This window comes from Mastomys coucha, unplaced genomic scaffold (genome assembly GCF_008632895.1).
Source record: "Mastomys coucha isolate ucsf_1 unplaced genomic scaffold, UCSF_Mcou_1 pScaffold23, whole genome shotgun sequence".
NCBI lineage: Eukaryota > Metazoa > Chordata > Mammalia > Rodentia > Muridae > Mastomys > Mastomys coucha.
In genome coordinates, this window is record NW_022196906.1 from 102,144,589 (window position 1) to 102,168,189 (window position 23,601).

Sequence of the window (23,601 nt, forward strand, 5' to 3'; positions counted from 1 at the left end):
AAAAAAAAAAAAAAGGTGGCCTGGTGACTTCAGGCATCACAATTTCAAGACTCCCCTGTGGCACAGAATAAGTTCAAGGCCAACCTAAGTAACTTAGTGTAACGGTCACAAATAACAAAAAAAAGGGCTGTAGTTTAAGAGTTTTGTAGTAGACTGCTTGCTTAGAAAACAGCAAGGCCTGTATTTGATTCTCAGTGCCACAGATGCTGATGATAATGGTGATGGTGATGACGATGATAAAATTATAAGATCATCACAAATCTTATTTGGTTATCTTAGACATGGTGGTACATGTCTAAAATCCAAGGACCTGGGAGGCAAAGACAAGCGAATCAAAAAATTAAGGCCATCCTCAGCTGCAAAGCCATTTCAGTGCCTGCCTAGGCTACACGAGACTATCTCAAAAAGAAAGAATAAATTAAAGAGTCGAAGTCCTCCTCCTTCTCCTCCTCCCCAATACCATTCTTCTTTCCCCCCAAGTGGCTTCTATCCTGAATTTATTATCACTATTATGCATGTTTTATATTTTCATCCTATATATATATATTTTGTCCACCAGTAATATGTGGCATTGTTTAAGGTAGCATCTTACTGCGTAGCTGGGGCTAGCCTGGCATTCACTGTGTAGACTAGGCTAGCCTCAAATTCACTTTGTAGTCAAGATTGTCTTTAAATCCTTGATTCGCTTCCCAAGTGTGGAATTACAAACGTTCTGTAAGACCCCTGAGAGTCTTAGCCTAAATGAGCTACCCCACAAGCCACAGATTCACGACAGATCACTGCAATAACATGAGGTTTATTGATCCAACGTGCATGGCCAATGCATGTGGGTTGCTCATTCTGGTAGGAAGAGGCAACCCTGAGTCTAAGAAGCCTACATCTTACATACTTTTACAAAGGTAACAGGGCTAGTTGGCTTATTCTGATTGGTGCAGTATCAAACAAAGGATCTCTTCAGGTATTGTTGGCTTGCTCGAGGGGGCTGCTCTTGGTTACAGTTGCCCCTTACCTAACTCCTGTACCTGGAAAGCCCCTGGAACGGGTCAAGCTGCAAAGTCCCGGAATTTTAGTTAGTGGGTTCAGGGTGTTCTCAGAGTTCAGTACAGGGAGGGGTAGAACATCTAATCTTGTTGTTACAGGTCTTATTAGTTATTTTATGTTCTGGTCAGCTTTTAGTTCATCGCAGCCCTCCTGACCTTAAAAACTTTGTTTTTCTTATACAAGCAGATGTCTCTACTATAGGTAGTTTTGGATTATTATTTCCTTCTCAAAATTCTTGTCTTTACCTTTATTTCTACAGTTCCACCTGGCTTACGTTTTCTGGTAGTTGTTTTAGGATAGTTAATCTCAACTGTCAATACCATGAGACCTAGAATTACCCAGGACGGGAAACTCTGGCCAGGCTTGTAGGGATTATCTTGATTAGATGGTTGAGTTGGGAAGACCTGTACACTGTGGATGGCATTGTTCCCTGGCTGAAATCCTAGACAGTATAAAAAGAAGAAAATCAAATGACCACAAAACTCACTGCCACCTTCTCTCTTCTTCCTCCCCCTTTGCTCTCCCTCTCTCTCTCTCTCTCTCTCTCTCTCTCTCAATTGCTTACTTAGTGTTGGATAGGGAGCTATGCATAGGCCAGCAGAAAGCTAAGCTGCTTTCTGATTCTTACATTCTTTTTGATATTTCATTTTTATTTTATGTGTAGAAGTGCCTGACTGTGTACGATGGGCATGCACAGCACACAGAGTCTAAAAGAGGGCATCAGGATACCTGAGATGGTAGTTAAAGATGGTTATGGTGGGTCCTGGGAACTGAACCTAAGTCCTCTGTAATTGCAGCCAGTCTTGGCCACAGAGCCATCTCTCCAGCCCTGGTTTTTGCTTGCTGACGACTGGATGCAGAATCATCGGTGGCCTCAGACTTCTGTTGTGGCTAGCTAGTTGGGATGAAGTGGGGGCCACAGTAGACCCTTTCTCTCTTCTGTCAGGGTATTTTATAGAAGCAACAAGAAAGTAATTAGAACCATCCCAAGATCAGAAAACAGTCCTGAAACATTTCAGGCTTCAAGGATCCAGGAAAGAATAGTAAATGCATGCAGCTACTATGAATTCTTTTTATACTGATGTGTCCATGTGTGTGGCCAGTTACACTGGGACAGACTTCCTGCTAGAGACACCAGCAGGGCCTATTTTCTGTTGTCAAAAATCATTTGCTTTTTTTTTTCTTTTTTTTTTTTTTTTTTTTTTTTTTTTTTTTTTTTTTATCTTTTTAATTTGAAGCTGGAGAGATGGCAGGGCAGTTAAGAACACTGACTGTTTTCCTGAGGACCCAGGTTCAGTTTCTAGCACCCGCATGGCACCTCACAACCATCTATCGCAGTCCTGGGGGATTCATCACCCTCTTCTGGTGGCTATAGGTACTGCACACATGTGTTGCTCAGACACACATGCAGACAAGCACTCATACACAAAACAAAATTATTTTTTCTCTGTCTTTCTTTCCTACCTCACCCAGCTTTTTTCCCTCTCTGAACCTGTAGCTGGCTTCCATCAGACAGTTCTAGCCAGCTCCTTTTGGTAAAAAGAAAGGGGTGAATGGCTCATGTCTGTAAACGATTGACCCAAAGTTGCTCAAAACTGGACCATGTCCAATTTCTTCTCCTCCAGGTAAGTCCTCTAACCATTCACCTGTAAAAATTGGCATTCCCAGCCAAACAAAATGCTACATCAAGCAGGCAGGGCTTGAGGGTGATTTTTCTAAAAGCAAACAAGCCCGTGACATTTCTCCTGAATCCATAGAATGCTTTCTAAATGTATGTCCCTAGCAATATTAATGCAGGGTTTTTAAGACACAGTGTTTGCCTCCAAAGTGGTCTTTAATCTTTCATTAGCCAGCTCATCAGACTCCGCTATGGAGCTCTGCACATTTGCACAAAGGCTCTCCGAAGTCAATAATGACAGAAGCTGGGGATCTCTCATACAGAAGAATCAGAGAAGCAAGGACAAAAGGGCAACGGGCCCCAACAGCAGCATTGTGCAGTCACAGCCTCCCTGCGTTACTAAGCAACAAACAGCTGACCTCCAGAAATTCTTTCTCCTCAGATGTAGCTTCAAAAGGCCAAGGGGAAAGTTTGCCTTTTGGGCTCCCTTCGTGGAAAGATGCAAGATGCTTTAATAGGCTCCTGGGTAAGAGTTAATCCTGACCCTCTGTGAGTCATGAGGATGAAGAGAGGTATCATCCCACATCCAGGCGGGCAGAGGTCTGAGCTGCCCTCCCCTCCTCCAGGGCTCCATATCCCTGAAGGCTGCATTGCTGCCTGCTTTCATGCTAGCCAGTAGAACCTCTTAGTATTCCAGCATCCAGTTGTTCACTGGTCCTCCCAGGGTCTGTCAAATGCTGGGACTAAGTACTGTATAGTTTGGAAACATCAGGAAATTACTGTTGGTGGTTTGGTCTATTTCCTGGGCCCATCCCCATGGTAGAGCACTGTGAATGCTATTGAAGTAAAATATTGCTAAGCCAGGCAGCAGTGGCACATGCCTTTAATCCCAGCACTTGGGAGGCAGAGAAGCAGGAGGATTTCTGGGTTCGAGCCCAGGCTGGTCTACAGAGTTCCAGGATAGCCAGGGCTATACAGAGAAACCCTGTCTCAAAGCCCCCCCCCAAATATTGCTAAATTAAACTGAGTAAAGAGTAGGGGTGTCTACAAACAGTACAGCTAGATAGACTAGCTGTGGCGCAAATCTTCAGCGAGGTGGAAAGAGATGTCAAGGAGTGTGTTCTTGTGTCTGAAGGCCAGCCTCTAGCCAGCTCCCTCTGCTTAGGCTTACGATTATGGGGACTTGGATCTTCAAGAGGACTCAGCACAAAAGGACCTGGCCATAGGAGTTACCTGATGTGATTGTCCAGGAACGTCCACCTAATGATATCTGCACAGAATAGCCCTTGCATAGGAACTTACTTTTTAAAATGTATTTTGTCGTTTTACATGTACGAGTGTTTTGTCTATGTCTGTGCACCATGTGTGTGTCTGGTGCCCAAAGGAGCCAGACAAGATGACATCAGATTTCCTAGAACTATAATTGTAGAGAGTTGTGAGCTCCCTTTTGGATGTTAGAAATCAAACTGGGGTCCTCTGGAAGAGCAAACAATGCTTCTAACTGCTGAGCCATCTCTCCAGTGCCCCCATCCAAATTATCTTTACCCTTTGACCACTTCATATATGTATATAAATGTATTTGGTCATTTTATTCTCTGTTACCCTCTTTCATCCCATATGAGTACCCCTCAACCCCTCCTTAATTCTAGGGTGTCTCCACTTTTTCTTATCTTTTTTTTTTTTTAAACAGTCTGACACTGTAGCTCATGCTGGCCTAGCTAGCTTTCTATGTAGCGCAGTGTAGCCTTGAATTCACAGTATCTCCCCAATCCCCCCAACCCCACACCAACCTCAGCCACCAAACTGCTTATGTTACATATATGAACCACCATGTCTGGCTGATAAGTATTTATTTCTGGATTTTTGTTTGTCTGTTTGTCTGTCTTGTTTTTTATTTTTTCAAGATAGGATTTCTTTGTGGCCCTGGCTGTCCTGGAACTCGCTCTATAGACCAGGCTAGCCTCCAACACAGAGATCGGTCTACCTCTGCCTCTCAGGTGCTGGGACCAAAGCTGTGCACCTCCCAAGATCAAGCCACCTCTCAGCTTTTATTTCTGTTTTGGTTTGGTTTGGTTTTGTCAGTACCCGCCTCTGACTTGGGTTCTCTGTTAGTTATAGCCTCCTTGGGGACAGATGTCTTGAGTGCCCCAAGTTCAGAGTTGTCCATTTTTGCCCCAGAATAGCAGAGTGGGTGGTAAATGAGTGTTCATAGCCTTGCCAATCCGTTCAAAAGGAATATCCATTGGCTTCTTGGTTCCCAGGAACACTCAACCCACTATTAATATTGTGAGGAGAGGAACAAAGAGACTTAGTCTCAGATCTCAAGGTCACACCACTCCACTCAACAGTACTCTACAAAAGTATGACTATATGACGCCCTTTCCCTTCCACACACAGCCCAGAAAATAGACATGTTGAAGCCACTTGCCCCAATGAAAGAAGGGGACAACTCTGTGCTGGCTCCAGTCCAGGAATTTTGTTCCTCTTCAGTTCTATTCTGTCAGAAACTGAAGGAGTTTCTGGTTTCTGGGAAGCCGGGGTAAGGATTTACGTGGGCTTTCCCATAATTCCTACCTGCCTTGTTATAGCACAACAGTGGCTTCTACGGGCACTTCCGAGGTCAAGTCAAGAGTGAAAGTGCTGGAGAATACCGCCTTGCTGCCAAGCCCCCGCCTCCAGCAGTGTTCCTACAGAGATGTGAGGTACAAGGTATCCCTGAGGGCGGTGGGAAGGAAAGCACCGCTCCTGCCTCCTGAGGATGCAGGACCCCCAAGATCACTATCTCAGCCCTTGCGGTGAAAGAGTGACAAGCCAGTCACCTGGGAACAGTCTAACCCTGGGGTAGCAGGACAGGTACTGTGGACCTGAAATACCAGACCTCTACCCAAAGGCTACAGAAGAGCAGGCTCCTTCTGAATGGGAGGAAGTTCCATATCAAAGTACGTTGGGTAGCAACGGAAAATAGAGCCTGCATTTGCGGAACTTACCTTCATTTCAGATTCTTTGAGACCACAAAACCCCATGGCCAGCCTCCCTGTCCTATTTCTTGGGGACAAGCAGCTCCTCTTAGCTGGCAGGTGGTGGCTGGTACTAACTAGCCCACATACCTGACTAGGGAGGACAGGGAAGGACTGGGAGGATCGATGTCTTAGAATAACAGAACAAGGACTCAAGAGCACAGTAGGAGGATGCAGGCCCAGCCCTCGGCCATTTTCTGCCTCCAGACAAAGAGAAGCTGAAATGTGTACACCAGTCAGATTCATGGTGTTAAAAATCATACACAGCCGGGCGGTGGTGGCACACGCCTTTAATCCCAGCACTTTGGGAGGCAGAGGCAGGTGGATTTCTGAGTTCGAGGCCAGTCTGGCCTACAGAGTTAGTTCCAGGACAGCCAGGGCTATACAGAGAAACCCTGTCTCGAAAACCAAAAACAAAAACAAAAAATCATACGCAAAATAGGAAAACTCAGGAGTGTGTGCTTACCAAACAGTAGGTAAGGAGGCCTCGGGCAAAGAGGTATCACAAGATTTTGTTTGTTTTGGAGAGAGGATAAGATTTGAAACAAGTTCTCATTCTGTAGCCCAGGCTGGACTAACTCATCATTTAGCCCAGGCTAGCCTTGAACACAAAATAATCCTCTTGCTCCAACTTCTCAGATTCCAGGATTACAGCAAGGAGCCATGGCATCCAGTTAGTCTCACTGTTTAACATCCAAGCGTCAGGCTTTGGTTGTATGCGTTTTGTAACCTTAGCGCTTAAGAGGCAAAAGATTTCAAAGCCAGTCTGGGGTATTTAGCAAACTTTAGGCTAGTCAGGGCTGTGTAGCAATACGCTGTCTCAAACAAACAGACTGGGGGTGTATCTCAGTTGGTAGATTGTCTGCCTAGCAAGCATGAAGCCATGGGTTTGACTCAGAGCACTAAATAAACATAGCGAGTGTCTACAATCCCAGCACACAGGAGGATCACACACCAAAGTTTTCCTCAATTTCATAGTGTGTTTGAGAATACATGAGATGCGGCCTCAAAACAAAACTGAACAAGCAAACAAGCAAAGTGACAAACTGAAGAGCCCAGAGGGACAGGACAGCAAAATGGCCGCTGGAGTCCAGAAAAGAAAGGTGTGGAGAGAGGAGCCTGAAAGAGTCCATGCTCCTGAGAGGAGAACCAGAGTCAGCCAGGAGAAAACAGAAGGGGAGAAGAAACATTTTCCTATTTATTTTCCTCTGTCTCCTCCCAGGGCATCCCAGGGGTCACAGTGGTGTCTGTGCTTAATCTGCCTTCCAAACAAGGACAGGGAGGAGGAGAGCCCAGAGAAACATGTGCCACCCGCCCACCGCAGCTTCTTGCTTCCCAGCCTATTGCCAGGTCTGCCTAGATCTGCCATCTGGATTTTCAGGAATTGCTTTCTCAGGCTGACAGCAGGGTCTTGGAGGCTGCCATATTTCTTAGCAGTCTTAGCGTTTCCAGTTGGAAGGACTTACTGTTGATGCTTACAAAACTGGGCCCCAAAGCAGCTCCAGATTGCTCACCAGTGGCCGCCCTCCTTCCTTTTGAAAGAATGATGAAGCCAGGTGCGGTGGCACACACCTGCAGCCCCAGTGCACACCTGCAGCCCCAGCACACACCTGTAGCCCCAGTGCACACCTGCAGCCCAGCGCACACCTGCAGCCCCAGCAGTTGGGAAATGAAGTAGGAAGGTCAGGAGTTCAGGAGTTTAGACACAGCCATGCTATGTCATCTATTCCTAAACCAAAGAGAGAGGGAGAGGGGGGGGGGCAGAGACAGCAGTACAGGGACAGAGCAATCCAGAACCTTCCCACTGGATTTTTATAGTAGCCCTCAGAGGGTCTGCCTTCCAGGGAGCAAATATCCCACCCCTTAGGAGCAGACATGCAGGACACATGTTTTGACTGCTGATCAAAATGAAGGCTTTATCTAGCATCATCAAATGCACCAAATGGCAGGATCTGTATGTATTGCACTTGGCTTGAATAAATGTCAAGCCTCGTGGGCCTTTCTCAGTCTAAGCCTCCCTTAATTAGTAGAACTGCCCAGGAAAGATGCATGTTTGACTTCTCCTGGCTGGGAGGAGCAGCTTCAGCTGGCTGGCTGCAGCTATTGTTTAACAGCCTTGCTGAGACATGGCAACGTTTCCCTCTGGAAGTTTAGAGCACAAAAACATTTGTAAAAGAAAAAGTTCTCTTTTTCTTTTCCTATTTTTATCTTCCTTCTGAACCATATGGGTTTCCTCTCGCCTTTGCCTGCCTGACCCTTGGAAACTGTAACATCACTGTTGATTCCTAAGGGCAGACAAGAAGGCCGCCACACACTCATGGATGGAGCAGGTCCTTCAGTTGCAAGACTTCATGCTATGTCCCTGTGGTTCCCCAAGGCTCTGTGTGACACAGGCTTCTCCCTCAGCACCCTACTGACTTGACATTGTCCAGCTTCTTCACATGGAAATCCTGTCTCTTCCCAGGGGAACCTGTTTTTCTCCCCAAGGCCTCTTAATTGAGAATCTTGTCTCTAGTCCACCTGCTCAGCTCCCTCAACAGAAGAGAAGCCTAAATGGCAGAGAGATGAAGATGCAGCTAATCCTTCTTCGCAAGGGCAAGGATACTCAGAACTGCCTGGGCGGGAGAGGAAGTGACTCCTTCTCACCAGGCTCCCACAGTTGTGAGAGAGTAAAACTGGAATCAGTGGGAGTAGATAGATTATCCTGCCACTGTGGGTAATGAGTTTCCAGAGTCAGGGCTGCCTCTGACAACAGAGGCCTTCCTTCATTCTAGGCTGTGTATGACTCTGCAGCTGAGAAGAGACGGGGGAACTTGGAGGTCAGTTGGAACTTGTTTCGGATCTCCAGATTTAATTATTTTTGTGTGTGCATCTATATGTGTGCATATGTGCATACATGTATGGAGTCAGAGGTCAGCTGTGAATGCTGCTGCTCAGGACAGATATCCACCCTGAGAACAGGATTCCTTACTGTGTTCTGGGGTTTGTTAATTCAGCTAAGCTGGCTGGAGTCCTCAGGGAGCTTCCTGTCTCTAACCCTGAGCCCTGGAGCACCACTACAGGACCATTTCCAGCTTAGTGTGTGGGTTCTGGGGGGTGGACCTTAGATCCTCAGGCCTACACAGGGAGACCTGGTCTCAAAAGAAAAAAAAAATTTATCCAGGTCTAATGGCCCACCACTATAACCCCAGCACTTGGAAAGCTGAAGTAGGATTGCTACAAGTTTCAGGCTAGCCTAAGCTACACAGTGAGCCCAGGATAGTCTGGGCTGCAGTGTGAAACCCCGTCAACAAATCAATGACTTAAAGGGGGAAACTGCCATCAGTGTGATAACCATAGTGTGCAACCTTGGAGCTTGGTTTCCTTGGCTCTGTGTAATTTCCTGGAGAGTCATCCAAGTGGTTGTGGCTATAAATAGTTCATCTCTTCATCACTAAGTAGTGTTCTATGGTTTGTATGGATTGGATTGTTTGAGCATTCGCTTTATTAAAGGGTATCTGAGCTGATTCCAATTTTGGCTCTTATAAATAAAGCTGCTAGGAGCATTTGTGCAGATCTCTGGGTGAACATAAGTTTTCCTTTTCTCTGGGATAGCTGCCCAGAGGCTCAGTCGCTGGATCATATGGTAGTCGCGTGTTTACTTAAGGAACTGCCAGGCTGCGCTCCATTGTAGCCTTGCCATCTTCCATGCTCACTAGCAGGGTATGAATGATCCAGCTTCCCTGATTCCTCACTAACATGCGACATCGTCTCTGTTCTTAGCCATTCCGATACACGGGTGATGAGATATCCTTGTGATTCTGATCCGCATTGCTCCGGTGTTTAATGATGCATCTTTCCATGTTAGGTGCCATCTGTATATTCTTTTCTATGTGTGTGAAATATCTTCATGTTGTTGGTCTATTTTCTTATGGGATCACCTGTTTTACTATTGCAAAGTTATTATTTTAAAATATATTCTAGATTCTAGTCCCCTGTTAAATTGGTGGTTTGCAAGTTTATTTCCCCCACTCTGTAGTTTTCTTTCCATATTCTTCTTAAGGATTTTCATAGGAAAATCTTTTGGGGAAACAGGGTTTCCCTGTGTAGCTCAGGCTGGCCTAGGTCTCGTAACAAACCTCAGCCCTCAGCCTCCTAAATGCTGGGATTCTAGGTATGGCGGTCATGGTTGGCATAGCTTTTTTTTAAAAAAAAGATTTATTTATTTATTTATTTATTTATTTATTTTGGTTTTTCAAGACAGGGTTTCTCTGTATAGCTCTGGCTGTCCTGGAACTCACTCTCTAGACCAGGCTGGCCTCGAAGTCAGAAATCCGCCTGCCTCTGCCTCCCAAATGCTGGGATTAAAGGCATGCACCACCACCGCCCGGCAAGATTTATTTTTTTAACCATTTATTTATTTATTTTATGTGTATTTGCGTGTGTCTGAATGGTTTTATGTGCTCCAAGAGTGTGCAGGGGATAGAAGAGGCCAAAAGGTGTTCATCGCCTGGACCTGGAGTTACAAGTGGTTGTAGCCACCTGATGTGGATGTGGGAACAGACGCTGGATTCTCTGCAAGAGCAGTAAGCACACCTAACCACTGACCCATCTCTCCTATCAGCTAGTCTCCCAAAACCAAACCATTTTTTAAGTCTTGTAAGGGCTACTTTAATTATTAGTTAAAAATTTTAAATATCGTTTGAGGTTGACCTCAAACGTGGTCTGTAGCAAAGTGCATTCTTGAACTCTTGATCTTGTTCCCACCTCCCAAATGCTGGAATTACAGCGTAGCCCATCATGGCTGCTGGGATTACAGCGTAGCCCATCATGGCTGCTGGGATTACAGCGTAGCCCACAACACCTGGTTTACTTTTCCTTTTTTTGGCTTTTGATCTTAGTGTCAATTGTAAGAATGCTTTGTCTGCCCTAAATTCTGAAGAATTCCTCCTATTTTTTTTTTCCAAAAAAGCCTTGTTTCTTGGTTGGTTGAATATTAGTTGTGTGTGTGTGTGTGTGTGTGTGTGTGTGTGTGTGTGTGTGCTGAACTCACATGCGAAACCCACTCTCTACCACTGAGCTAAACCCTAGTTTCTGGAGCCCTGGAGGTTCAGTGTCAAATGTTTCACCATCTTTATAAGGAAAGAGAGGAAGTCTGACTCGTTTCCTCTCTTCTTCGGGCTGTCACGGAGTTTGGAGCTTACTTCCAGACCTACAATATCTAAGACAGGAAGTGCCAAAAGGATAGACTGAAGGCAAGCCAGATGCCATTCTTCCTGAACCACCAGTCAGTGGTTCACTGACTTTGCTGCAGCCAGCTCCTCTCCTTCCTTCCTTTCCCTTTCATTCCTTCCTTCTTTTCTTTCTTTCCTTCCTTCCTTCCTTCCTTCCTTCCTTCCTTCCTTCCTTCTTTCTTTTTTTTCTGGTCTGGGGATAAAAATCCAGAGCCTCAATCCAACTGTGCTAGCTAGCACTCTATGACTGAGATATCCCAAAATCCTGCATTGTATCTGAGCTTGTTGTCAGCCATTGCTAACACACCACCAACCCAGCCACGGCGGGTCTCATCAGATCAGCCACGGCGGGTCTCACCAGATCAGGTCGGAGGAAGCAGTGGCCAGCCTTTAGAGAGGAGTCTAAAATGGCTGGAAGTAGAGTCAGAGGGAGGATGTGTGTCGTACAGATCTCACAGATCTCACAAATCACTATTATGGTTTTGATTGTTACAAACATGAAGAGCTTTTGCAGATTTTTGGCAAACAAGATGTGATCTGATTTGTGTACTTATTTCTGATTACTGAGAAGATATCAGGCTCAAAGTGGGATCTTGAAAGCCTAGACATAGGTGGAAAACTCTCTGATACTTCAGGCCAGAGAGGATGGTGGTTTTAACTAGAGGATGGTGGTTTTAACTAGAGGATGGTGGTTTTAACTAGGACAAGTTAGGTATGGAAACTCATGCCTGCCACAGGCCAGCCACTCTGGGCCTCCCTAGTCAGGTCAACAAGGCATCGGCGAGAATGACAAACAGAGTCGACACATGGAAGTGCAGGATCTGAATGTATTTCTTAAAAATGGCATCAGATAGGCCGGGCGTGGTGGCGCACGTCTTTAATCCCAGCACTTGGGAGGCAGAGGCAGGCGGATTTCTGAGTTTGAGGCCAGCCTGGTCTACAGAGTGAGTTCCAGGATAGCCAAGGCTATACAGAGAAACCTTGTCTCGAAAAAACCAAAAAAAAAAAAAAAAAAAAGGCATCAGACTTTTACAATCATTACAAAAGAGAAATGAGAAATCTAGCAGCTCAGTGGTTGAGGTACCTCTGAGGCCACCGGTCTTCTGGATAGGAGCTGCACCCCTTGGGCCCGAGTGCTCTGGGCCCGAGGGGTGGGGGAATCCTGAGGACCGCATGAGGCTCCAAGCTCGAATGCTCTCTCTCTGCACAAAGTGAAAACCAGGCTTGTATAGTATACAGAAAACAGGGTGAATGACAAAAGTCACATAGGCAGGTGAGGGCCACATAAAGGTCAGTAAGATCAGACAGTCAGACAGAAGTCACATAGGCAAGTGAAGGTCACATCAAGGTCGGTAAGATCAGGCATTCAGGTGTGAAGGGGAAAAGCAGTGGTGCCCTTCCCACTGGGGCTATCTTGGCAGTCCCAAGCTAATTCTCTGGGTCTGCTGGAAGCAAGCACTCGGAAGTCCCAATCTAGCAGTTCCTGAGAATGCTCTTAAGTGAGGGAAGCCCTTCAATTACTCTCTGGTATGTAAAATAATTCTGTCTTCTGAGGGAACTGCCCTGAGAATTCTATGTTTACAGTAGCAATAGTGCCTGACCTCTGTTGCTAACTCTGAGAACTCCCTGTCTGATAAGGCAGTTTCCTTGTGAGAAATTCGAGTTAATGACAGCTTGGTAATAAATTAGGATATATTGGAACGCTGTGCTGGCCAGGGCAGGGATCATTTCTTGGGGTACTTTTATGCCTGAATAAGAAGGCATGTTGACGATTGGAAAGACTAATCTGGAACACGACTGAGTTAGGAGATGCCAACGACTGACTGAATACCCAGGAGGCACAAACTCCCTTTGAAGTCATAACGCCTCTGGTCCATGATCAGGTTTTCAAGCCTGATACTGCAGACTTTACTGGAGTAGACGAGTGGGCGTGACACACGCCTATAATCCCAGCACCTTGGAGGCAGAGGCAGAGGCTCTTCAAGTCCAACCTGGGCTGTATAGTAGATTCCGAGCCAGCTTGGACTGCATATCAAGACTCTATATCTCAAAACAACAAACAAACAAGCAAAACAGAGAAGACTCAGGAATTTGGATCAGGTGCCATGGCCCGAGCTGTTGGCAAAATGGGTTCGCTTTGACACGAAGCTGTGGAGTAGGCAGTTGGCTGTTGAGCCTGGGGTTGGGCAAATACCCTCAAATGGAGACAGACATATTCATTTCCAGATGTCACTTAGGGTTCAGGGTGTGGCTATGCTGTTAGGTGGTGAGTATGGGTGGAGGGAAGAGGCAACTTGGATTTAAAGCCCTCCACTGATGGCAGGAAGGCCCCTGGTCCCAAAGCTTCTGGGTAGGGGTGGGGGCGGGGTGAGGTGTCACTTTGATTTGTCTCTACCCTTTCTGGGTGTTGGCAGTTTAGCATTTAGAAGTGGTGTGTCCCGAGGCTGTCTCGGCAGGAGCAGGTGAGCAGGCCCTGCTCTCACCTTCCTTCTCATCTTCTTTCAAGGAGCCTGCAAAACAACACTTCTTCTCCAAGCACGACAACCGCACTTCTTTTGACAAAGTGAGTCGTTGGAGAGGAAAGAGGAAGTGGGAGGAGTCCCTTGGCTGACGCAGAGGACGCAGCAGGCAGCAGGGTAGACCCGAGACCCTTAGAGAGCAGGTTTCTTACATAAGCAGAAAAACAACTATTTCCCCACAACCTTTCCCACAGCTAAAAACCTCATCCCCCAGACAGAGGCAACTTTGCCTGGGTTTTCTTGGCTAGTTTGCTACTGTGAACAACTATCCCAGGGGGTCACTCGGGAGCTTCACGCTAGATGAATAACATTGCTAAGGATGCAGGTACAGGTTAGGGAAGCCAGGCACAATCCCAGTATTACCAAACTGATTTGGAATTAGATGGGGCCCAAGCAAATCCTGGATGCCAAGACTGTGGGCAAGAGCCCATACCGTTGAGAAGGGTCCCTACTGCCTGCTGCAGGGAATCGGAAGGCGGAAAGACCTGGAGCGCCTGTGGAAGAGACACACCTTCCTGCGCTGGGCACCCTGCGAGCTGGAATTGAGCCAGCAGCCGCCTCTGGAATCCTCCTACCAGTCTGATTTCCGGCCAGGCACAGGACTCAGTAGGCTTCCCCAGCGCCTTGTCCAGTTTGTAGAGGTCCAGCCTCCCTATGCCGATACCACCTACCAACACAACTTCTGCCAGCCATCCCGGGGTGGTCATTGTGGTAGCCCCAAGGTAAAGCCCCTTGAGCCAGTTACTGAAACACTGCCTGGCCTCCCAGGGATCCCAAAGCCCAAGCTGCTGCAGCACTACCTTCACGACGGAGTGTCTGAGTGTTTAAACTGGTCCCAAGCATTAAAAAGGCTCAGCTGACATTGCAGGCTGTGTGTACTCACAATCCAAGATGTGTGGGGAGGGGACATGCATGCTGATGAACAAGCTCACTAGCAAGCCCTGTGTCTGGCTCCCATGAAGCATGTATTGTTTCCGGGTGCTGGAATGGGGAGGTGCTGTCTAGGGAACCCTGCCACTAAGTCGGAAAGGATGAGCCCGCAGCAGACTCCAGAGTCTAGAAAGATCATTGTGACCATGGTTAGGTTCTAGGGACCCAATAACTTCTCAGTCATTGTAACCTCTTGTACTCAATGTAGTTTCAGGGATCCTTCTAGAAGAGTCGAGACTGAGAGAGGCAAGGGCTAGCAGCTCCCTCCAGGAGCCAGGTGCCTTTGAGTGGGTTGGCAGTTCAACTACACAGTCCTGCCCAAGAGATGCTTCACAGGGAGACTGCCCCCAGCTAATACCCAGCTGAGCCGCCCAACTGCCAACCCCCTGAAGTAGGGTATGCAGAAGCTTTGAGGAGACACTGTAGGACTTGGATCTGGTTGGTCATCCTAACCTTGTGAAATGTTGTTTTTGAAAGTTCTCCTCTGGTCATCCTATCAAGTCCCCAAACATTCTAAACATCCTTTGTCATTTAAGACAAAACTGAAAGCTGGGCTGTGATGGCTGGGCCGTGGTGGCCAGGCAGTGGTGGCACATGCCTTTAATCCCAGCACTTGGGAGGCAAAGGCAGGAGGATTTCTGAGTTCGAGGCCAGCCTGATCTACAGAGTGAGTTCCAGGACAGCCAGGGCTACACAGAGAAACCCTCTCTTGAAAAAACAAAACAAAACAAAAAACAAAGAAAAATCAAAAACAAAAACAAACAAACAAAAAAGGACAAAGCTGAGGCTTAGGTGGCCTTGAGATGCCAGGTGACTTCAGATATGGTTATCAGGTTTCCCAGGCTCCCTGTGGACTCTCACCTCTGACAGAATTGAGGCTTGAAAGAACAACGTGAGAGTCTGTACCAAAACCCACACACCAGATTTGAGCAGTATTTTTATTTCTACATCAAAACTCCCTGGGTCCTCACAACAGCCCTGTGAGGTAGGTCGGGCAGGAAAGTTTCAGAGATCCCCACTTACAGATGAGGATACTGAGGCACAGAGAGGTGAAATGACCTGCCCCAGGTCACACAAGCCTTAGTGCAGATGGGAAGGCCAGGGATCTGCTGGCCTGCCCCCCTTCACCCCCCCCCCCCCCCCCAGCCATCACATTCTCTCCTTCATTTCTTCTGTGATTTCCATCCTCAGAATACTCCTGGGGTCCACAGGGACCCTCAAGGAAGACTGGAAGCTCAGACTTTTCCAGACTGGCCACTGGAGAGGGCCTGGTCAGCTCTTGGGGCCTAAGCTGTAGACCGTGAGGCTAAGGTTCTGTTCTTCACTTGTCAGAGTTGACAGGGGGCCTAGTAACTTCTAGGGCATAGGTGGAGCTAGCTATGGTTTGTGAGTGGATGGTGATAAAAATATGTGTGAGCATGTGTATCCTGTGCTAAAGACAAGGTCCCCCCCCAAGTCCCTAAGGCAGTAACTCAGGTGCCCTCCCCTGTGCCTCCCTCATCCTACAGAGCCTCGGGGAGCGCCTTCAGCAGTAAAAAGGAGCCTCATCTGCTTCTATACTGAGCTGCTCTGGTAGACAGGTCTCACCAAGTCTTCAGACTCCATCACATAGACACAGTGCCTCCACAGCTTGACTTGGGCCCTGGGCCACACCCCCAATAACAAACAGTCGGGGCCCAGCCTGTAGGCTGGAGCAGGAGCATCGGGCTGTAGGCATGGCAGGCAGTGCCTCCCAGCGTCTCCGTGAAAGACTGAAGCTCTCCACCGAGGCCAAAGGGCATGGCTGGTTCCCTGGAAGATGCAGATAGAGAATGACAAAGGGCTGAAGACCCCTTTGTGCCCTTTCTTGGACAATGGCCTAGTAAGTACTACTCCGGTATGGCCTAGCAGTGCTTTGTGCCTCATTGCCCAAGTTCATTTGTTCATTCGTTCATTCATTCATTCATTCATTCATTCATGATTTGACTACTTGGTCACATTTGAACATCTGTTCTGCTCCTGTGTCTTAGAGCCCCCAGCCAGGCATGGCAGACACTCCGAGAGAGCTGAGCCAGGTAAATCACAAGTTCCCTGATTTATAGATAAGCAAAGAGCACACAAAGCTCTGACACTGTTGTCCAGAGAAGGCGGTCCTGCTAGGAGACACTCTTTCCTGCTTTATACCATCTTTTCCTTAGCCCCATGGACACTTACCAAGGCCCCCAATAGCCACAATGTTGCCCCCAAGGGAGCCAACCACAAAGTCAGCCCTCTTATCCCTCATCCGCAGGCCTCTAGGCAGCTTAGTCCAGGATCCTGAAAGAGAGATAGATGTAAGGGGAATGCACACAGAAAGACACAGATGCAAGGGTGCACGTGCACACGCACGCGCTCACCCGCTCCCTTCTGTCCCATGGAGAGCAGAACAGACTAGAAAAGGCATTGCTCACCATGCTCCAGGTCAAACATCTCCACAGTGTTGACAAAGTGCGGGCGGGAGTAGAAATTGTGGGGCCCTGGCTGCTGCAGACCACCCAGGCTAAAGACACTGCCTTCAGCCATGGCACAGCCAGCAAAAGCTCTGCGGCTGGGCAGGCTTGGGTGTCGGGTCCATGTGCGGGTCTCCAGATCAAAAGCTTCAAAAGCAGTCACGGGGAGCTTGCCCTGGCGGCCTCCTGTCAAAGGAAGTGAAGCACCTGGAACAGAGCTTGCTGGTATCCTGACCAGGTGGCTGAGCTGTCCTCCCCAGGCCCCGACATCCAGCTGTGTACACACCTGTCCGTGGATTAACCATGAGACGGCGTAAACCCTCAGCACTGAATGTGATTTCCCAACCCCAGTTGGGCCACCAAGGAGGCTTTAGAATAGGCCCGGGTTACCCCCAACAAAATGTCTCAAATCCTTCCGTCTCAGACTAAGACGGATCGCTAATCTAGACAACCTTCTGGACTCTTTTTTTTTCCCCCTTTCCCACATTCTAGCCCTTACCCAGGACATAGATCTTGTTCCTGTGCAGGAAAGTGGAGGCCCCATAGCATGGTGTGGGCATGGAGGGCAGCGAAAGCCAGCAGTCCCGGCGGGGCTCATATACCAGTACCTGAGCCTGGGGGGCCGTGTCAGGACCCATTCCCCCCAGAGCATACACCATACCATCTGCACAGAAAAGAGTAGTTCAGACTGTACAACCATATCTGGCTGGTGAACCCCACCCTGACAGCTCCCTTGGTCAGACCCAGGGGGTGGAAGGAGACCCATGTGTTTATCAAAAACTTTATTGCCCACCTGAAGTGGGAGCTAGGAGAACTGGGATTCCAGCTTTGGCCTAGGCCCCTCCAAGTGAAGTGCAGGAGGCAGCTGATCTAATTATAATCCAGCACGGTCTCCCTGGAGACGCTATGGCAACCAAATCTGGCATCTTAGCAGGCTAGCCTGGGACTGGTGGTCAGACCTGGAGGCCACAAGGCGTGTGTGTGTATGTGTGTGTGTGTGTGTGTGTGTGTGTGTGTGTGTGTGTAGGGGGCAGGTCCCCTAAGGGGGTAGGAGTAGGAGTAGCTTAAGACAGTGGTAGAACTCTGCGTGCAGCTCAGTCTGGGAGGGGAACTTAGGGGATCAACTTGGCAAAGGCTTGGGGCTGGGAGATGAGCTGGGCCTGTAGGACAGAGGTGCTGGCCACAGCTTTCAGCCTCTGGAACCCTGTCAGCACCTCTTATACCGTGCTGCTTCGATAGAGCTGCTAGACACTCAGAGTCAGCTAGGGGCACATCCACGGGCCTTTGGGTGATATGCCAGGCAGCTGGGGGCTTCCATGGCAACCATTTCCAGGTCGGCTTGCCTTTGTCCACATCAGGATCCCTGGTGTGTGCTAGGGGTAAGGGGGGGGGGGTGCTAAGCACTTAAGCACTTGCTGGGCTCAGAGCCAAGGCCTTGCTCCCCTCCCCCTCCATACTATTTATAACTATGAGAGAGTCATTAGGCCACACACCCCACTGTCTCTTAGTTACAAAGAACAGGACAGGGTAGTGGCTGGGGTCTCCCATTTTTTTCTGGGGGGGCCTTCTGGGCTCTCACCCCCACCTCACAGCCCAGAAAAGGCAATTAACAGTAAGCTGCGGTAAGCCTAGGTAAGAGACAGGAGGCAAAGCCATGTCCAAGGTGGTACTTACCCAGTCTCTGTGATAATGGACTCAGTCAAGAGAAAAAGAAAGGAAGCCTGTTGGGTCACCCGAGGGACGTTCTAAGCCACTCACCTCTCTCCACAGTCGCAACACCCATGGCCGCTTGAGGGAGGGTAGCCCGGCGCTCCCAGCGGCCTTCATCAGCCAAGAAGGCCTCCACAGCAGCTACTGGGCTCTGGACTTCATCCACACCGCCCACCACTAGCACCTGCTTACCCAGAACTACAGCAGCTGCACCAGCCCTGGCGGTGGGCAGGGGTGCTAATGCTAGCCATGTGTGCGAGGCCATGTCCAGTGTCTCAGCAGTGTCCAGAGGTAACCCAGCCCGGCCACAGCCCCCCAACACCAGCAGGTGTCCATCCTGGTGTGCCACTGTACCGTAGACCCGGCAAGTAGGCATGGGGGGGAACACCTGCCAAGCAAAGGCTCGGCCACCTCCCGCAGCCATGGTGTTCACTGCCAGTGGTGGGCCATACTAGCTGCTCAGGCCGTGGGCCTCACTGTGGGGGACACGATAAAGCCTCATTTTGATTCTGTCAGGGCTGGAAGGGTGTGTCTGCCCAGTCCAGGGACCTTCCTTCACCTGGAGGAGAGATGTGAAACAAACCGTCAGAGCCACTGTCAAGAAACAGTGAACAACACGTAGCTGAAGGCCGGCCAGGCCCCAAATCACTCATGCTGAAGGACCCACCCCTTTGACTAACGCTCTCCTGGTGAAGGTCCTTCTATAGTGGGAAGAATAGATTCCAGATACCCAGACGGCTCTCTCGGTTCTCATAGGAGCATGAGGGATTCTTCCCCACCCCAACCCTAAGAACTAGCAAGTAGTAACTTGATCAATTTAGAGTGGAAGGGAAGATAGAGCCCCGCTCTCCATCCTAGCTCCCTTCCTGTCCCAACAAGTCTTATCTCGGTGCTCCAAGAGAGTTCTGCATCCTCTGCACACTGGCATCTAGTGCGTGCCTTGAACAACCTGGGTCCAGCCATCAGGGTCCCTCATCCTGTAGTCCTTACAAGAAAGGATCTTAACAAGGTACAACCATTTATATCAGCAAAAGGCCAGTCTCATGTGCAAGACTCGAAGGGGATAGACTCCAGGATTCCTCACTCCCTTTGAAGTCCATCCTTATGGGTGTGGTGATGCCAGCAGATTCCCTGCCGAGGAGGTATTAGAGGGCTGGTGTGGGGAATCTTTTGAGCACAGGGCTTTTCCTGTAGGAATAAACAGCTGGATTCCTGACACCCTCCCCCCCCACCTCCAAGAACACATTCCTTAGCCTCCCCTTTTGCTGTGTGTGTGTGTCTGTGTGTTTGTGTGTCTATGCCTATGTTGGGGGTCTCCACTCTCAGTCCCGGGATCTGACAGGACGGCCTCCTGGCCCCAAACTTCCAACTCAAAGGAGAGTGGGGGGGCGGGTCTGGCTAGTGGGTTTAATTAAGGTTCTATGCTTCATGCCCCAAACTTCCCCTGAGCGAGGCTCCTGCGGGACTCACCCGCTGGATCTCAGATGTCGCCAGGGCACGGGGTCCGCTGTTCCGCCTCCGCTGACGCTGGCTCTGACTAGGGCTGAAGCTGGGCTCTGGTGGGGCTCCCGCACCGCTCCGGCGTGGGGCGGGGCTGGACCAGGTCCGCCCCTCGCTCCCCCCTCCCCAGATTCGGGGAAACCTCCTCCCGCCTTAACTCTGCACATGCCACGGCAGGAGTAGGGCGCACGGACCCACGGTCACCCAAAATGAACAGACAGGCATATGGACATCCGGCCGGCCAGGATTTAGGGTTCTACCTGGGGCGATGATAGAAATGAGGCGAGCGGCGAGCAACACAACACCGGTATGGTGGGATCAGAGGCGGGTGTCTTTCTGAGTTGGATCCACTCTGGGTGCAATCAGCCAGGAGCTAGCCAGTGGAACCTGGGGCCTTTAGGGGTCGGAGCCCGCCCATCACAACTGAGCATGGAGGTGCCCAACCACAAGCTTCCCAGCGGCGCCACCTAGAGGCCACTAGGGCTGTAGCCTGGGCCTCTGGTTGGGGAGCCCAGCCGCGCTGTCCTAACCACGAAACAAAGCCAGACACAGTATTCTGTGATATCTATTGATCCCATAGTGTCCATTGAGACTAGCAGCAGGTAGGGTGGAGATGCAGACTGTACTAACCTGGGGCCTATCTGGACCTTCTTTACAGAAGAGTAGGTTATTTTTGCTTAGATACAAGCAGAGGATGAGCTCAATCAGTCAGACGCCAGGAGTCCCTGCCTAATGCTACTCGTTGGGTTACTCTAAGGTTGGGGTCATCTTCGGGGTACAGAGCTCATCTCTAGCCAACTCTGTGGTCATGTGATAGCAGATTGGTGGGACAAAGACCCACCTGGAGTGAGAAATCTGAAATGTTGATGTCTTTAAAAGTCAGAGAAATAGTACAGGAATCTGGTTTTGTTTTATTCCCAGGTGTGGAGCTACGGGGCTGCGGTCACAGCGGGCGGCTCTGATTTGCTTATGTTCCAGTGAAAGCAGGGTTTGGCCAGCTGCACACAGTTTCTGTGATTGGGTTATGTTTGGAACTCTGGGTACTTCTCAGAGGGTCTATAAATTTGAGGGCCCTGAGGGGTGGGGTGAGTGATTGTTGGCCACTGGGGATGAGAGGGGGGGAGGCTAGTTGCAGTTTGTTAGTAGTCAAAAGAAATTAGATTCAAGGATCTCTATTTATCTCTCCCCTCTATCCTTCTTTCTCTCCTGTCTAGTGATAGGAGTTGAAACTGGGGGTTAGAGAGTGGGAAAAGAAGAACCCACAAAGTAGCAAAGACCAGCTCCACCCACCTACCTCTGATTCACACCTGGGCTCAGCCTGTCTTATGAGCATTCTGATCAGCTGAAGCTTCCAGTTGGAGATCTTGGGTGAACAGTCTGCGTCTGTTCATTGATTCAGACCCTTTTGTGTACAGTGTTTAGCTTAATTTTCCCAAAGCAGACCTTGAGGCAATGACACAAGTGTGTGCGGTTAGTGTAGGAGGTGAAGCCAGGAAGCACCCGCAGAGGAGTAGCAAGAAGACCGAGGAAGGCAGCCAGTAGAGGAGGTGCCATCAGTCAGTCACCACTGTGGGTAACTGCGACCTGGGGATTCTGGGAGGTGATTAGAAACATGGGCCTTGGGCTGGCGAGATGGCTCAGCGGGTAAGAGCACTGACTGCTCTTCCGAAGGTCCTGAGTTTGGATCCCAGCAACCACATGGTGGCTCACAAGCATCCCTGATGAGATCTGACACCCTCTTCTGGTGCTGTCTGAAGACAGCTACAGTGTCCAGAGGGAACTGGGCCGGAGCAAGCAGAGATCCTGAGTTCAATTCCCAGCAGCCACATGATGGCTCATGGCCATCAGTTCAGCTACAGTGTACTCATACACATAAAATAAATAAATAAATCTTTTAAAAAAAAAACCAAAAAAGAAACATGGGCCTTATATTGTTATTGCTCCTGAGAGGAAAGGAGCCTAAGAAACACACCTTCACATCGCCGTGGATCATACGTTGAGAGCTGTTTGGGGGGCACTAATGGCTTTGCCTGCCCAAAATTTTGACTGCCCAAAATGTGGATGAGCCCTTTCTTATAACTAAATAGAGCCTATAGCTCTTTCAGTGATTGGCAGTTTGAAGTGGAGAGCATGCCTAGAAAGGATGGCGTGAAGACTGGCCACAAACTGCACAGACTCTAAAAGTACCCCCCCTACCATGCAGTACCAAATCTCCCATCCCCAGGCTGCTCCTCACTTGGGACTCTGTTATGTACCCCATAGTTTCATGTTCTCCATTGTCCCCTTTCTAAGCCCCCTCTGCTTTCTTTCCCACCGTTTACCCCCTACAAGCATCTGCTTTTAAATGTCTTCCAGTGTAAGTCAAGGATCTTTCTGCTCCTTCTGAATTCTGAAGCCATCTGTCCCCAGATGCCACTGCCTTATTATCTGCTACCTCGGTCTCTTGCCACTTCTTCCTCCAAATTGTTTTTGAAACAATTGCAGTTTTTGTTTGTTTGTTTCTATACAGGGTTTCTCTGTGCAGTACTCCTGGCAGTCCTGGAACTCGCTTTGTAGACCAGACTAGCCTGTAACACACAGAGATCTGTCATCTGCCTCTTCCTCAACCCCAGTGCAGGGATGAAAGGCCCCAGTGAAGCTTTTTTTTTTTTTTTTTTAGTCAGGATCTCCTATAGCTCAGGCTAGTCTCAAACTTGCTATATAAATCACCAAGGATGACTGAATTTCTGATTCTCTTATTCTCTCCTTCCATATGCTAGAATTACAGGCATATCACCTTGCCCAGTTTATATGTGATGAGGATCAAACTCAGGGTTTCTTGCATGCCAGACAAGTGCTCTACCAATTGAGCATCAAATTGAGTACTCTATCTCCAGGCATCAAAATGGCTTTTGAAAAGTCACTAATCCACTCTCTCCAGGGGAACAAAACCAACAGAATGAATACAAACTACAGGGAGCATTAGATGACAGAAAGACTGTTTGCAAGATAGGAGTACTGGCTGCTCTTTCAGAGGACCTGGGTATGGTTCCCAGAACCCACATGGTAGCTGAACTATAGTTCTGGGATCCGAAACCCTTTCCTGACCTCTGCAGGCACCAGGCATGCACATGCACACATGTACACATATGGGCAAATAGTCATACACATAAATCTTAAACAAAAAAATTAAGAGATAAAAGGGAATTTAATAGATTGGCTTCCATCATACAGTCTGTGCACAACTATGGCTCTCTTCATGCCCACTACAGGCTGAGAATCCAGTGGTGACTTGGCCCTGGAGTCTGGTGCCTCAGGACTCATAATCTGGCTCTGAGGGCCTAAAAGGATTCCTGGAGAAACCGCTAGTCTTCCATCCATATTGAAATCCCAAAGAAGCTGGGTTCTGATGTCAGTGAAGGAATGCAGTGGCAGTGGTGGCAGAGTTGGCAGTGGTGGCAGTGGAGGCAGTGGAGGCAGGCGTGGCAGGGGTGGCAGTGGAGGCAGTGGAGGCAATAGTGGCAATGGAGGCAGTGGTGGCAGTGGTGGCAATGGAGGCAGTGGTGGCAGTGGAGGCAGTGGTGGCAATGGAGGCAGTGGTGGCAG

The 23,601-nt window shown here is 48.9% G+C and overlaps 2 protein-coding genes and 1 long non-coding RNA gene across 9 annotated transcripts; 2 read left to right on the forward strand and 1 right to left on the reverse strand.

Moving 5' to 3' along the window:
• Positions 1–3,051: 3,051 nt before the first annotated feature.
• Positions 3,052–14,275, forward strand: CUNH3orf84 (chromosome unknown C3orf84 homolog). Of its 4 annotated transcripts, none has more exons than XM_031344883.1 (5): positions 3,052–3,185; positions 5,248–5,361; positions 8,451–8,495; positions 13,396–13,452; positions 13,852–14,275. In XM_031344883.1, exons 1-5 carry the CDS (start codon positions 3,159–3,161, stop codon positions 14,266–14,268), a joined length of 660 nt encoding a protein of 219 aa, XP_031200743.1. In that variant the 5' UTR covers positions 3,052–3,158; the 3' UTR covers positions 14,269–14,275. The 4 variants fall into 4 exon arrangements, with proteins under 4 accessions (XP_031200743.1, XP_031200746.1, XP_031200744.1 ...); XM_031344886.1 differs by having other exon boundaries at positions 13,791–13,908; XM_031344884.1 differs by lacking the exon at positions 8,451–8,495.
• A 987-nt stretch (positions 14,276–15,262) lies between these two features.
• Positions 15,263–20,484, reverse strand: Klhdc8b (kelch domain containing 8B). 4 transcript variants are annotated; one of them, XM_031344881.1, is made up of 6 exons: positions 20,277–20,484; positions 18,565–19,075; positions 17,306–17,470; positions 16,768–16,992; positions 16,532–16,633; positions 15,263–16,129 (listed from the first exon to the last, which is right to left on the reverse strand). In XM_031344881.1, the coding sequence occupies exons 2-6, from the start codon at positions 18,938–18,940 to the stop codon at positions 15,933–15,935; spliced, it is 1,065 nt and encodes a 354-aa protein (XP_031200741.1). In that variant the 5' UTR covers positions 18,941–19,075; positions 20,277–20,484; the 3' UTR covers positions 15,263–15,932. The 4 variants fall into 4 exon arrangements, with proteins under 4 accessions (XP_031200741.1, XP_031200740.1, XP_031200739.1 ...); XM_031344880.1 differs by having other exon boundaries at positions 19,987–20,484; XM_031344879.1 differs by lacking the exon at positions 20,277–20,484 and adding an exon at positions 19,533–19,813.
• LOC116073168 lies at positions 16,015–21,722 on the forward strand. The gene is made up of 4 exons (XR_004111701.1): positions 16,015–16,199; positions 16,348–16,392; positions 18,577–20,323; positions 20,938–21,722. It is a non-coding gene; the product is annotated as an uncharacterized LOC116073168 (long non-coding RNA).
• Positions 21,723–23,601: the final 1,879 nt, after the last annotated feature.